Consider the following 10,997-nt stretch of genomic DNA (forward strand, 5'->3'; position numbering starts at 1 on the left):
CGCCGCGCGCTCCGAGCCGCCCGCCTATCCTGCGCGGCGTCCCGGCAGGCCGCGCGGCTGCGGCAGAGGGGTGGCGGGAGCGCGAGCAAGATGGCGGCTCCGGGCGGCGCTGCTGCGGACGGGGCAGCGCCTCCGCTGGCACGGCGGGGCCGGTGAGGACTCCGCGCGGGCGGGACGAGTCCGGGGCCCGATCCTTGCGAGCCGGGGCCGCTCCCCGCCCCGCAGCGGGCGACGTGGCGCTCTGCGTGTGCGCAGAGGCACGACTGGAGTCGAGCCCTGGCTGCGGCGAGAGGCGCCGGGGCGCGCGGCGGGGCGCCTGGGGCGAGAGCTGACCCGTCTCCCCTCCCCAACACGCGTTCCCGCGGCGAAGGACCACCAGCCAGTCCCGGGCAGAACCGCCGCTGCTGAGGACGAGCAAGCGCACCATCTACACGGCCGGGCGGCCGCCCTGGTACAACGAGACGGGCACCCCCTTCAAGGAGGCCTTCGTCATCGGTGAGGGCAGCGCGCCGGGCCGGGCCGGGCCCTGCCTCCTGCGGGGCAGGAGCGAGAGCGGGGCTGGGCTCTCCCGCCCCGCTGCCCTCCCCTGGGTGCGCGCCTCCCGCGCGGGTTGCCAGGCTCCTGGGAGGCTCGCTGGGCTGCGGCTGCGGCTGCCACCCGGCAGCCAGGAGGGGGCACGGGCGCCTGCTGCCCCTGCCCGGCGGGGCGGGAGGACACTCGGGGCTCTTGCGAGGAGACAGGAACCCGCTCTCCCTAGCCCGTTCTGCTTTCCCTCACCCCTTTGTTCACCGTCCTTCATCTCTGGCCCAGGGCACTCTTGCGCTACCAGAGGGTTGGAATGGCCCGTCCTGAGTTTTCCCCGGTAGTTACCACCATTACTCCTACCCTTGGCACTTGATTGTGGGGCCACTCCCCTTCCCTTGATAGCAGGGTCCGGGGTCAAATGAATAAGCTGCATTGCAGCGCTCCCTCTCTCTTCCCAGGCTTGTGTGGCGGAAGCGCATCTGGCAAGACTACAGTGGCCAACAAGATCATTGAAGCTCTGGACGTGCCTTGGGTGGTGTTGCTCTCCATGGACAGCTTCTATAAGGTGCGCAGGCCTACGATATCCCGACGCAACCCTGGGCTCAGCCATTCTCTCAGGGGCCCAGAAGGAAAGAGGAGGCGCTGAACTCCGCCTTGTGTCTGGAAGAGCCCTTTGCCAGTCTGTTTTCCTCTCCCTTTCCACATGCCCCGATGCTCTCCAGGTGCTGAACAAGGAGCAGCAGTGCCAGGCAGCATGCAACGAATACAACTTTGACCACCCTGATGCCTTTGACTTTGACCTGCTGATTAGTGTGCTACGGAAACTCAAAGAGGGCAAGAGCGTTAAAGTTCCTGTGTATGACTTTACCACGCACAGCCGGCGCAAGGAGTGGGTATGTTGAGATTGGCCTTGTAGGAGGGAAATGTGCCCCCCTCTCCCGTTTGTAGGTCTTTCTCTGAAGCCAAAGCAGCTGCTGTCCTTGAGGTCAGGTGGTCTCCTGAGGTCTGTCGTAGTTGGACCCATGCTCTGTGACTGGAAGGACTTGCATGATTGCACAGGATCCAAGCCAGGGAGGCAGGCTAGAGGGTATCGTTCCGGCCCCATTGAATGCAGCATCAGCAGCAAATGGCTATCATTTGAATATCCATTGTACAGTTCGTGGGAAAAAATATTTGGGTCTTGTCATCACGAAGTAGAGTTGTTTAGGTTTGTTTTAACCCTGAACACAAGTAACCTTTGTCAGTTGCTACCACCCTTGGCTTCACCCTTTGTACTGCGCCTGCTGTATTTCTCTGCAGTGACTTGATTAAATTCTCATTCGGTGAAGGAAGTGCTGGAACGCAGTGGGTGCCCTGCTTGGCTCCAGCTGCAAAATGCTTGTCTTATTCCCGGAAACATTCTCTTGCTTCGGGAGCTTGGTCAGGGTTCTTCCCAAAGGCTCCCCTCCCCTTCACCCCACATGCTTTCCTGGAGCCCGCGTGGTGCTTGGCAAGCCACCGAAGGTGCTTTCAGGCCCTTTGGCTGACTCGCTGTAGTCACGTACGTCCTCCTTTTAGGAATACATATTCCAGCAGAACGATTTAGCACATGCCACAAAAATACTGAAACAAAATCACACCAACATTCTATGGACTCATAACTCATCAGAGCCCTTCTCTCAAGGCAGTTGCTGCCGGTTGTCCCCAAGATGGACGGGATAGTCTTTCCTTCTTCCTGTTGCGTGAAAAAGCGGCAGACGTCTGGGAAGTAGACATGGGGAAGCAAAGCCATCGCCATTCCACTGGGACGCTCGCTCCCTTTCCGGGTGAGGGAGGGGGGAGGAGGACAGACTGTGCCACGAAGCCAGGCTCGGCTGCGCCTAGACTGAGGCATTGTCCTCCGGGTGCTCCCCAGAAGCCAGTGGGGTGCCTTGGGCCAGGAAAGGTTCCCCACCTCTCCTGGTTGGAGCAGGTGCTCTGGTCTGAGGGCAGGGGCACACCTGTCTGTGACCTGCAAGGTGAAGACATTCTCAGTGTTTGTTTTGTAATTGTTAGCAGAGGCTCTCCAGTCTGAGATTTTTTAAAAAACGGAAGCATGACCCTTTCCTGTTAAAGGGAAAGCTGGGGCTTTGAGACGCTGCTGCTGTCCTGCTTCCATAAGTGCCTCGCAGGGCTGTCCTGGCGAGAGGCTGCTTTTCCTTCTGCCAAGTGAGGAAGCGCTTGGTCTGTGAATGGGGGCAGGGTTAGTGGGGGCTCCTGGCAGGTGGGCCGGCAGTTGCCCTGCACAGCGGGAGGAAAGCGGCCTCTGGCCCCGCCTCCCTGGCCGGGCCTGGCACATTCTCCCTCTTCCTCCGCAGAAGACCGTTTATGGGGCCAACGTGATTGTGTTTGAGGGGATCCTGGCCTTTGCCAACAAGGAGCTCCTGCAGGTACTGGGCTGGGCAGAGGGCGGCAGCCTTGAGTGGGGAGCAGAGCTTGGCTGCAAGGCCCCTGGAGGGCTTGGAGCACGGATGCCGCTCCGTCCTGGGAGCCACGCGGAGCCGGCCGCCCCAAGGCCCTGCGCAGGAGTTGGGCAGGGCGTTGTCCAGAGCGCTTTGCCTGTGCCTCCTCCAGCTCCTGGACATGAAGGTGTTTGTGGACACAGACTCAGACATCCGGCTGGTCCGGCGGCTGAAGCGGGACATCATGGAGCGTGGCCGGGATGTGGCCGGTGTCATCAAGCAGTACAGCAAGTTTGTGAAGCCTGCCTTTGAGCAATACATTGAGCCGGCTGTGCAGGCCGCGGACATTGTGGTGCCCCGAGGTGAGGAGGGGAAGGGCAGGGGCAGGCCTGGGTCCTCTCGATCAAGCTCTTGCCCCGCCCTGCCTGAGGAGTCCAGGGCTGGCTTGCACATCTCGGGGCCAGTCAGCACTGCGCTGTGAGGCACAGAGCGCTCGCCGGGCCTGCAGGTGCGGCTCCGCAGAGGTGGCGCCTCCCTCCTCTGGGCTCCCCGTTCCGTGCCGGCTTGGCAGCCGATGGGTCAAAATGCACCCCGGGGCTGGAGAGTGCTCTGAACGCTGGCGGCGCGATACGTGGGCGCCAGGGGCGAGGAGGGCGGGGCCTCTGGGGCCACGCTCCCTCATCTCCGAGATGCGGCCGCCAGAAGCAAGCGTGTCTCCACCGAGGGTGGGTGAGGCCAAGACTCCGGCGGGCAGGGCACCCCCCCCCCCCCCGCTCACAGGCACTAGTCCGCTGCGGGCACAGCCGTTCGCGTGCGCAGCGCAGCCTCCTGAGCGCAGCAGTTGGGGCAGAACATCCCTTGGGATGCAGACGAAGACCACGGCGAAAGCCGCCCCGGTGTTGGGGCCGGGGCCGGGGCCGGGGCGGGTGAGGAAGGGGCCCTGGCTGTTTGGGGAGGAGAGGTGCCCATCCCTGCGTTACTCCGCAAGCGCTTCTCTGGATACCAAGATGTGGGGCCGAGTGTGTGCGAATACCGAGCGGCAGAAGCGCCCGTGGGGGGCACAGCAGCGCTGGCTGATGGCCAGGAGGGGAAGCACCTGGCCGGGGCCCTCTGCTGGGGGAAGGTGGCGGTGGCAGGGAGCGCCCCGAGGTGGGGCGATCGGCGTGGGGTGCGTGGCGCCTGCCGTGGAGCCCGCCTCGCCTTCACGGTGGTGCCCGCCTCTTGCCTTGCCTCCCTCCCACAGGGTGCACCGCGACGGCCGGTCCCACCTCCAGCGGTGCGTGGGAGTGGGCAGGCCTTTGCCACTGGCGCACCTCCAGCCCCCCTCGGCTTCTTTTCCAGGTGGGGAGAACTTTGTGGCTCTGGACTTGATCGTGCAGCATGTACACAGCCAGTTGGAGAAGGTGAGGGGGCGGAGGAGGGGCTGGGCGGGGGCAACATCACCACTGCTGCCGGGTGCCCCGTGCCCCTTCTGCATCCCCCCACTGCTTGGCCCAAGGGCCGCCTCGGCTCGGCCTGCCGGGCCTTTCCCCAAGCCTGGAGCCGGCCGGCCTGGGGTTTCTGCTTCAGCCTGCCAGCCCCAGGCCCGGCCCCAGCTGCCCTCCTGCTGCTCCCATCCTGGGGAGGCTGCAGGGGCCAGTGGGCCGGGGAGCTGTGTGCAGTGACAGGCTGCTCTGTGTCTCTCTTCTTCCCCTGCCCTGCCCTGCCCTGCCCTGCCCTGCCCTGCCCTGCCACGACTCGGTCGCCTCCCACGTGGGCTCCTGCCACCGCGCAGCGTGAAATCACGGTCAGGTATGACGGCAGCCCTGAAGGAGCACAGCTAGCCCCCTCCCCGCTTCCCAAAGCTTTCCTCGCTGCACAGTAGGCCAGTCCGTGGTGGAGCAGCTGGGGGGTGGGGGCCGTCTGCCGGGAGGGGCATGCTGGACATGTGCCGCCACTGCCGCCAGATGGGCACGTCCCCAGACTTGAGGCATGGTCCGAGAGGAGGGAGACTCCGGGCCAGCCGGAGCAACGAGCTCCTTGGCTTGTGGTCTTGGCTTGTGGTCGTTTGGGCCCGGCCCCGCTGAGCCTGTTGGCTTTCTGAAGGGCTGCCCCTGCCCGGGGAGTGGCGGGGGGACAGGGGGTGGCTTCTCGTGGCCTCCCAGCTGCTCTGCCTGCTTTGGCACTGTGGGGCATTTCCCCTCTTCCCGGTGGGGAGCGCTACCCTTCTAATGCCCTCTGTCTGTCTCTGTCTGTCTGTCTGTCTCTCTGCTGGGCCTGCTGGGCGTCTTCACCAGAGGAAGCTCCGCCGGCATATGTGAGGACGCTTGGTCTCCGTTGGCTGTTCCTGGCTGCACCTCCCACTCCCTGTGTGTTGCGCTCGGCTCTGAGCAGGGCAGGGTCTCTCCCGGAGTGGGGCGCCTGCAAGCGTTCTGCCTGGCTTCTGGGGCGAAGGCACGGGGCCTCTGCCTGCGCGGCTCGCACGCCTCCGCCTCCCCGGTCACGGGGCAGCAAGACCAAGCGTGCTGCCGGCCTGCTAGTGCTGCAGCTTCTCCCCAGCGCGTGGGAGTGGGGGGGGGGGCAGTGGGCACGAGCCAGGCAGCCAGCGTGCGGTTCTCCAGGAGCTTCTTGCGGGAGGGGGTGGCAGTGCCTTTGCCCCGGGCCTCGTGGGGGCTCGAAGGGGGAAGGCGACCGGAGAGGAGCTGCGCCCGTACCAGCACGCAGACGCACTTCCTCCCCGCCGTGACCCCCCGCCTCCTCCCCCGCAGAGCAGCCTTGGCCTCGGCCCACCAGGGGCAGCCGCTGCCCAAGACCCTGAGCGTCCTGGAGAGCACCCCGCAGGTGCGGGGCATGCACACCATCATCAGGTGAGGCCTGCCTGTCCCGAGGGGGGGCGGCTGGGCGGGGGGCTGCCAGGGGCAGACCTGGCCCTGCGGGGGGGCAGTCTTGGCCCTGAGGAACGTGCCGCCACGCTTGCCCCCAGGAACAAGGACACCCGCCGGGACGAATTCATCTTCTACTCCAAGCGCCTGATGCGCCTGCTGATCGAGCACGCCCTCTCCTTCCTGCCCCTGAAGGTACGTGCCCCCTCCCACGCAGAAGCGCGCAGGTTGGCGTGCTGGGCTGCCCGTCCTGGAGGGGCGGTGGTCGTCCTGCAGCGTGGCTCCGTCCCAGCCCAGTGCCGCCTGTCTTGGTTTTGCAGCCAGTGACCGTGGAGACCCCGCAGGGGACAGTGTATGAGGGGAAGCGGTTCCACAGGCAGCGGGTGAGTCCCCTCCCTCCAGGCTTGCAGGGGCAGCGCTCAAGGGCCCCCCATGGACGACGGGCAGGAGCTGGCAAGGGCCACCGAGCGTCTGCCGCAGACCGCAGACCCACCGGCCCGGAGCAGCCTCTGCCCCCATGGCAGGGAAGCCGCCCTCTGCAGAGGGTGCCCAGGGAACAGGCGGGCGGTGCTTGGGGCGGGCCAGCTGCGGGGCCACTCTGACCCGCCGTTGCGCTTCCCGCCCTTCCAGATCACGGGTGTCTCCATCCTGCGGGCCGGCGAGACGATGGAGCAAGCGCTCACTGCCGTCTGCAAAGACATCCGCCTGGGCAAGATCCTCATCCAGACCAATCATGACACGGGGGAGCCGGAGGTGGAGAGGGGGCCCCGTGGGGGGTGGGGGGCTGCCTTGTGTGGCACGCGAGCATTTCATCCTTCCCCTCTCCCTCCCACCAGCTGCACTACCTCCGGCTGCCTAAGGAGATCGGCGAAGACTACGTCATCCTGATGGACAGCACGGTGTCCACAGGGGCGGCTGCCATGATGGCGGTGCGGGTGCTGCTGGTGCGTCCGGGCCTTCCCTGTAGGCTGGGGGGGCACGCTGGGCCCTGGGGAGGGGTCTGGGCCTTGGCTTGTGGCAGCCATGGGCTGGGGCCCTGAGCCGCCCGCCCATGCAGTGTGCCGGGCGGGCGGGCGCCGGGTGCGGAGGGGCTGGGGCTGGGCATGCAGGCCCTTGAGGCACGCCCCGCTGGCTGCCCCGCAGGATCACGATGTGCAAGAGGACAAGATCTTCCTGCTCTCACTGCTCATGGCCGAGATGGGCGTCCACTCCGTGGCCTATGCCTTTCCCCGCGTGCGGATCATCACCACGGCCGTGGATAAGAGAGTCAGCGAAGAGTTCCACATCATCCCTGGCATTGGTGAGGCGCAGCTGCCCTCCGTGGGCGGGCGGGCAGGCCGGCCGAACAGACGGGGTGGCGGGGGAGTGCCGAGCATTGGGCTGGCGCGGCGGCAGCCCCTCCGGGCTGAGCCTGGGGGAGAGGCACTGGCCCGCACAGGGCTGCCGCCCACCAGAGCAGCCCTGCCCAGCATCAGTCGGGCCGTGACCAGCAGGACTCATGTTTTCCCAGGTAACTTTGGGGACAGGTACTTTGGAACAGACGGCCCCGTGCCCTGGTGCGAAAGCGACAGCATGGACTGCTGAGCTGGCTCCGCGGGGCAGAGCCTGACACCTGGGATGGGAGGCGCAGCCGGACACTCTGCCCGGGACCAGGCTCCACGCGGGCCACCACCGGGACTGCGCCCACTGCTCCCACGGGCCAGCTGGGCAGGCAAGCGGCCTGCCGCTGACCCACTCACCGCCCCTCGGAGGCTGCCGGGCGCCTGCCGTGCTGCTGGCCCTCCTCGGGCAGACTGGCTCAAGCAGGCCTGGCGCGCTGCTTCAGGGACCCAGCCTGAGGGGAGCGTGCCGCAGGCTCCCCGGGACTCTTCTGCCGACTTCCTGCGGGCCCGTCCTCCCCATGCCTTGGTCTGTGCACGAGGCTGGCAGGCCTTTGCTCTTTGGCTCAGGTTCCCTGCTGGCTGCAGCCGTCCCTCCTCCAGTGTAACTGCACAGGCCTTGGGGACCACAAGGAGGCAGCCGGGGACCTTAGTCCCAAGGCAGCCAGCCAGCCCGGGCCGCCTGCCGAGCCGAGCCGAGCCGAGCCGAGCCACGCCTGCCTTCTGCCTGGCCCAGCCCTCGGCCTTCCTCGCCCGTTGTTTCTCAGTACTGTACTTGGCTGCCTTCCTTGCTTTTTGTACGTGACAATAAAGATCTACAGCACCTCCTGCTTTTCCCTTCTAGGGTGGAGTCCCTAGGGCTTCCCCACTTTGTCCACCACAGCCCCCAGCTGAGAAGGCTTGCCTGCCATGCTCCCCCACAGTTCCAGAAGCGCCTTGGGAGGCTGTCGCCACTGGGAGAGCAGCTGCGAAGGGGCAAACCGGCGAGGGCCCCCATGCTGCCTGGGGCGCCCTGCCTGGCTGGTGCGGGCGACTTGTCCCAAGAGCGGCGCTGCAGGCCGCCTGTGCTGGGGCGCCTCGGCAGCTGCGCTCGGGCCCTCTGCGTGCTGCTCCTCCGCTGCCGGTTAGCTCCCGGAGAGGTCCGTCGGGCTGGTGGACATGGGAGCCACGGCGCGGTGGCTTGGGTGGCCTCGGCAGGCGTGGGCGGTCACGGCTGCTCTTGGGGTTACGTGGAGGTGGGCGCCTTCTACATCGTCCTTCCCGAAACCTGCTGTTTCTGGATTTCAGACCAAAGCTGTGTCAAAACTGAGGCAACACTCCCTGGAGGAGGCCCTCATACTGGGGAGAGAAGACGAAGGGTCTGGCACTGAGCACAGCAAGCAGTCCTGGAGCACATAGTGGAGGGCTTGCGTTGCAGGGTTGCCAGAGGTGGGAGACAATGGCACATACCATCTCTGACTTGGCCTGTTGGTTTAATTGTGACTCTATACCTATTACAACCCGCTTTCTTTTTTATTGTGCAATTTCCCCCTCAACCAAAAAATCGCTCCATTTATTTATTGATTGGACTTGCATGCCGCACCCCTTGGCTGTAAGGCTCTGGGCAGCTCACAATACAGCAACAGATACAACAATGCATTTGACCAGCACACAAGAAAACAGGAAGCAAAGCAATGAAAGGAAGACATAAAAGTTTGAACATTCAGGTAATAAAACCATTTAAAAGGTCTTTTTAGCTAAAATAGAGAAAAACTAAATTAAATAAAATTGTTGGACAAGTAAAATAATGTGGCAGTAGCAGCAATAAAACCAATATAAAAATCATTAAAAGGTCACTCGCCAAAGTAGAGAAAAGCAATGTTTTCAAGTGGCATGTAAAAGAGGAGAAAGGGGGCCTGGCGGATCACTAAAGGAAGAGCATTCTACAAGGTGGGGCACTGACAGAAAAGGCCCTGGTTGTGCCCCCTTACTTCACTGGGGGGAGGGGGATTCAGAGAAGGTCCCCAGTGATGACTTGACAGCACAAACAGCAACAACATGCAGTTGTGCTTAATTCTCATCGAAGTGTGGGGAGAAATCCTGTGTGTGAAGTGTTCCAGCACAAATGGAGCAGCCTTGCATGTATGTCATAATGTGCCGGTGTCGCATACTGCCGATTCAGGATGTGTCGTGATGAGGCGCAACTCTCGGTGTCTTAGGCGGCATCTTGCACACAGTGGCTCGATGGGTAGTTTTGCAGCAGGGGAGAGACACCTCTACAGTGCCATCAGGCAGCCTTTTGCCCCCATTAAGCTCTAGGAGTCTGCACTTGGGAAGGTCTTTCGTGGCCACCAGCTGACCAGATTAAGCAAAACGTGGAAAAGCAGCCTGCCACGAGTTGCCATGCAGTCTTGGTATTGAGCCACAAGAACGAGGAGGAGGGAAAGTCTTTACCAATTTGAAAATCTTTTCATATTTTCATTAAATTCTCAATAAAATATGGCATAATACAAGCATACAGGTGAAAAATAGTTCAATGGCTCAGTAACTGGTTAAAGAATAGAAAACCAGGTGAGAATAGATGCGGAAAATTAGGGCCCAGAGGAGGGTAAAGAAAATGACCCAGGGTTTGGAAAGACTGCCCTGTGGGGAAAGACTGAGAGAACTGGGCATGTCCAGCCTTGAGAAGACTGAGGGGGGACATGATATCGCTATAGAAGTAGCTCAAAGGCTGCGACAAAGAGGAAGGTCAAGACCTCTTCTTGCTGTTGCCAGAGCGCAGGACATGGAATAATCAAGTCAAGCTGCGGCAACCCAGATTCAGGCTGGATAGCAGGAAAAGCTTCCTCACTGTCATAGCAATGCGGCAGTGGGACCAGCAGCCTGGAGAGGTGGGGGGCTCTCCCCCACTGGAGACATTCAAGGCGAGACTGGACAGGAATTGGTGTCCTGCACCAGCAGAGGGTTGGACCTGATGGCCTTCCTGGCCCCCTCCAACTCTACTATTCTACGAGAAGAGCTCAAACGTGTTTCTATGTTTCTTTCCAGTGGAGGGATGTCAGCCATGGCACCATTATCAGGTTCAATGCTTTTCAATATATTCACAAACTGCAGGCAATTAGGAGCAGATACTGATGGGACTATTTTGATAATGGCACCAAACTAGTAAAAACGGGAGTGGGGGGGGGGGGTCTGAAGAGATCCAAAGGGTTCTCTCCAAACTGGGAAAACGGGCACCGAAATGGCACACGTGGCTCAGTGCAAGCAAGATTCCGGTTCCCGGCTCCGAGCTGAGCGGATCAGGGGAGGCTGCCCCGGGGCCTCTGGGGTCCGACAGCCGAACTCCCGGGCAGGGCAAGCGGCCCAAACACGGGCGCGATCAACGGGGGAGCGCGGCAAGGCCCCCTGGGGCGCTCGGGGGGAGGCCCAGCGCCGCACGGCCCGCCGAGGGAAGGGGCGCGGCGGGCGCGGGAAGGCGGCCGCTCCTCCTGGCCGGGCGCCCCGCGGCGGGCGGCTCTTCCCGCGGCGCCCCCGAGGCTCCGCGGCTCCTGGCCCGGCCAGTCCTTGGCCAGCCCGGGCGCCGCTCGGCCCGGCTGCCCTGCGCGGAACGCGGCGCCGGGCACGCCGCGCGTCGCCGCCCCAACGGCGGTTCCCGGGGCGACCCGGAAGTTGCGTCTCCGAGCACGTCAGAATGGAGCGACTCCGAATGCGGCCGCAGCCGGAGGCGGCTGCGCATGCCCAGCGCATGCCCCTGCGCAGCTGTGCAGGCAGGCGTCAAAACACTTCCGCGCGTGCGCTTCGGAGTCCGATCGGCCGGTTGGTGTCCGGAGAGG

The 10,997-nt window shown here is 63.4% G+C and overlaps 2 protein-coding genes across 2 annotated transcripts in view; both read left to right on the plus strand.

Moving 5' to 3' along the window:
• The first annotated feature begins 90 nt into the window (after positions 1 to 90).
• LOC123018746 (uridine-cytidine kinase-like 1) lies at positions 91 to 8,010 on the plus strand. Its single transcript, XM_044421091.1, has 15 exons — positions 91 to 152; positions 371 to 495; positions 984 to 1,090; positions 1,248 to 1,418; positions 2,862 to 2,933; positions 3,118 to 3,307; positions 4,287 to 4,348; positions 4,720 to 4,736; positions 5,693 to 5,791; positions 5,908 to 6,001; positions 6,127 to 6,189; positions 6,437 to 6,559; positions 6,643 to 6,750; positions 6,950 to 7,106; positions 7,317 to 8,010. The coding sequence occupies exons 1-15, from the start codon at positions 91 to 93 to the stop codon at positions 7,388 to 7,390; spliced, it is 1,524 nt and encodes a 507-aa protein (XP_044277026.1). The 3' UTR covers positions 7,391 to 8,010.
• A 2,898-nt stretch (positions 8,011 to 10,908) lies between these two features.
• The window catches only part of DNAJC5G (DnaJ heat shock protein family (Hsp40) member C5 gamma), a 5,225-nt gene continuing 5,136 nt past the window's right edge, over positions 10,909 to 10,997 (plus strand). The window contains exon 1 of the mRNA XM_044421106.1: positions 10,909 to 10,980. The gene's annotated coding sequence lies outside the window, so the exon portion shown is untranslated. The remainder of the gene's footprint in view (positions 10,981 to 10,997) is intronic.

Source organism: Varanus komodoensis, unplaced genomic scaffold (genome assembly GCF_004798865.1).
Source record: "Varanus komodoensis strain SLA01 unplaced genomic scaffold, ASM479886v1 scaffold114, whole genome shotgun sequence".
NCBI lineage: Eukaryota > Metazoa > Chordata > Lepidosauria > Squamata > Varanidae > Varanus > Varanus komodoensis.

Coding starts and splice junctions, on each gene's coding strand:
- LOC123018746 (XM_044421091.1), top strand. CDS start 91: ATGGCGGCTCCGGGCGGCGCTGCTGCGGACGGGGCAGCGCCTCCGCTG. Junction 496..983: donor CAAGGAGGCCTTCGTCATCG/GTGAGGGCAGCG, acceptor CTCTCTTCCCAG/GCTTGTGTGGCGGAAGCGCA. Junction 3,308..4,286: donor GGACATTGTGGTGCCCCGAG/GTGAGGAGGGGA, acceptor CTTCTTTTCCAG/GTGGGGAGAACTTTGTGGCT.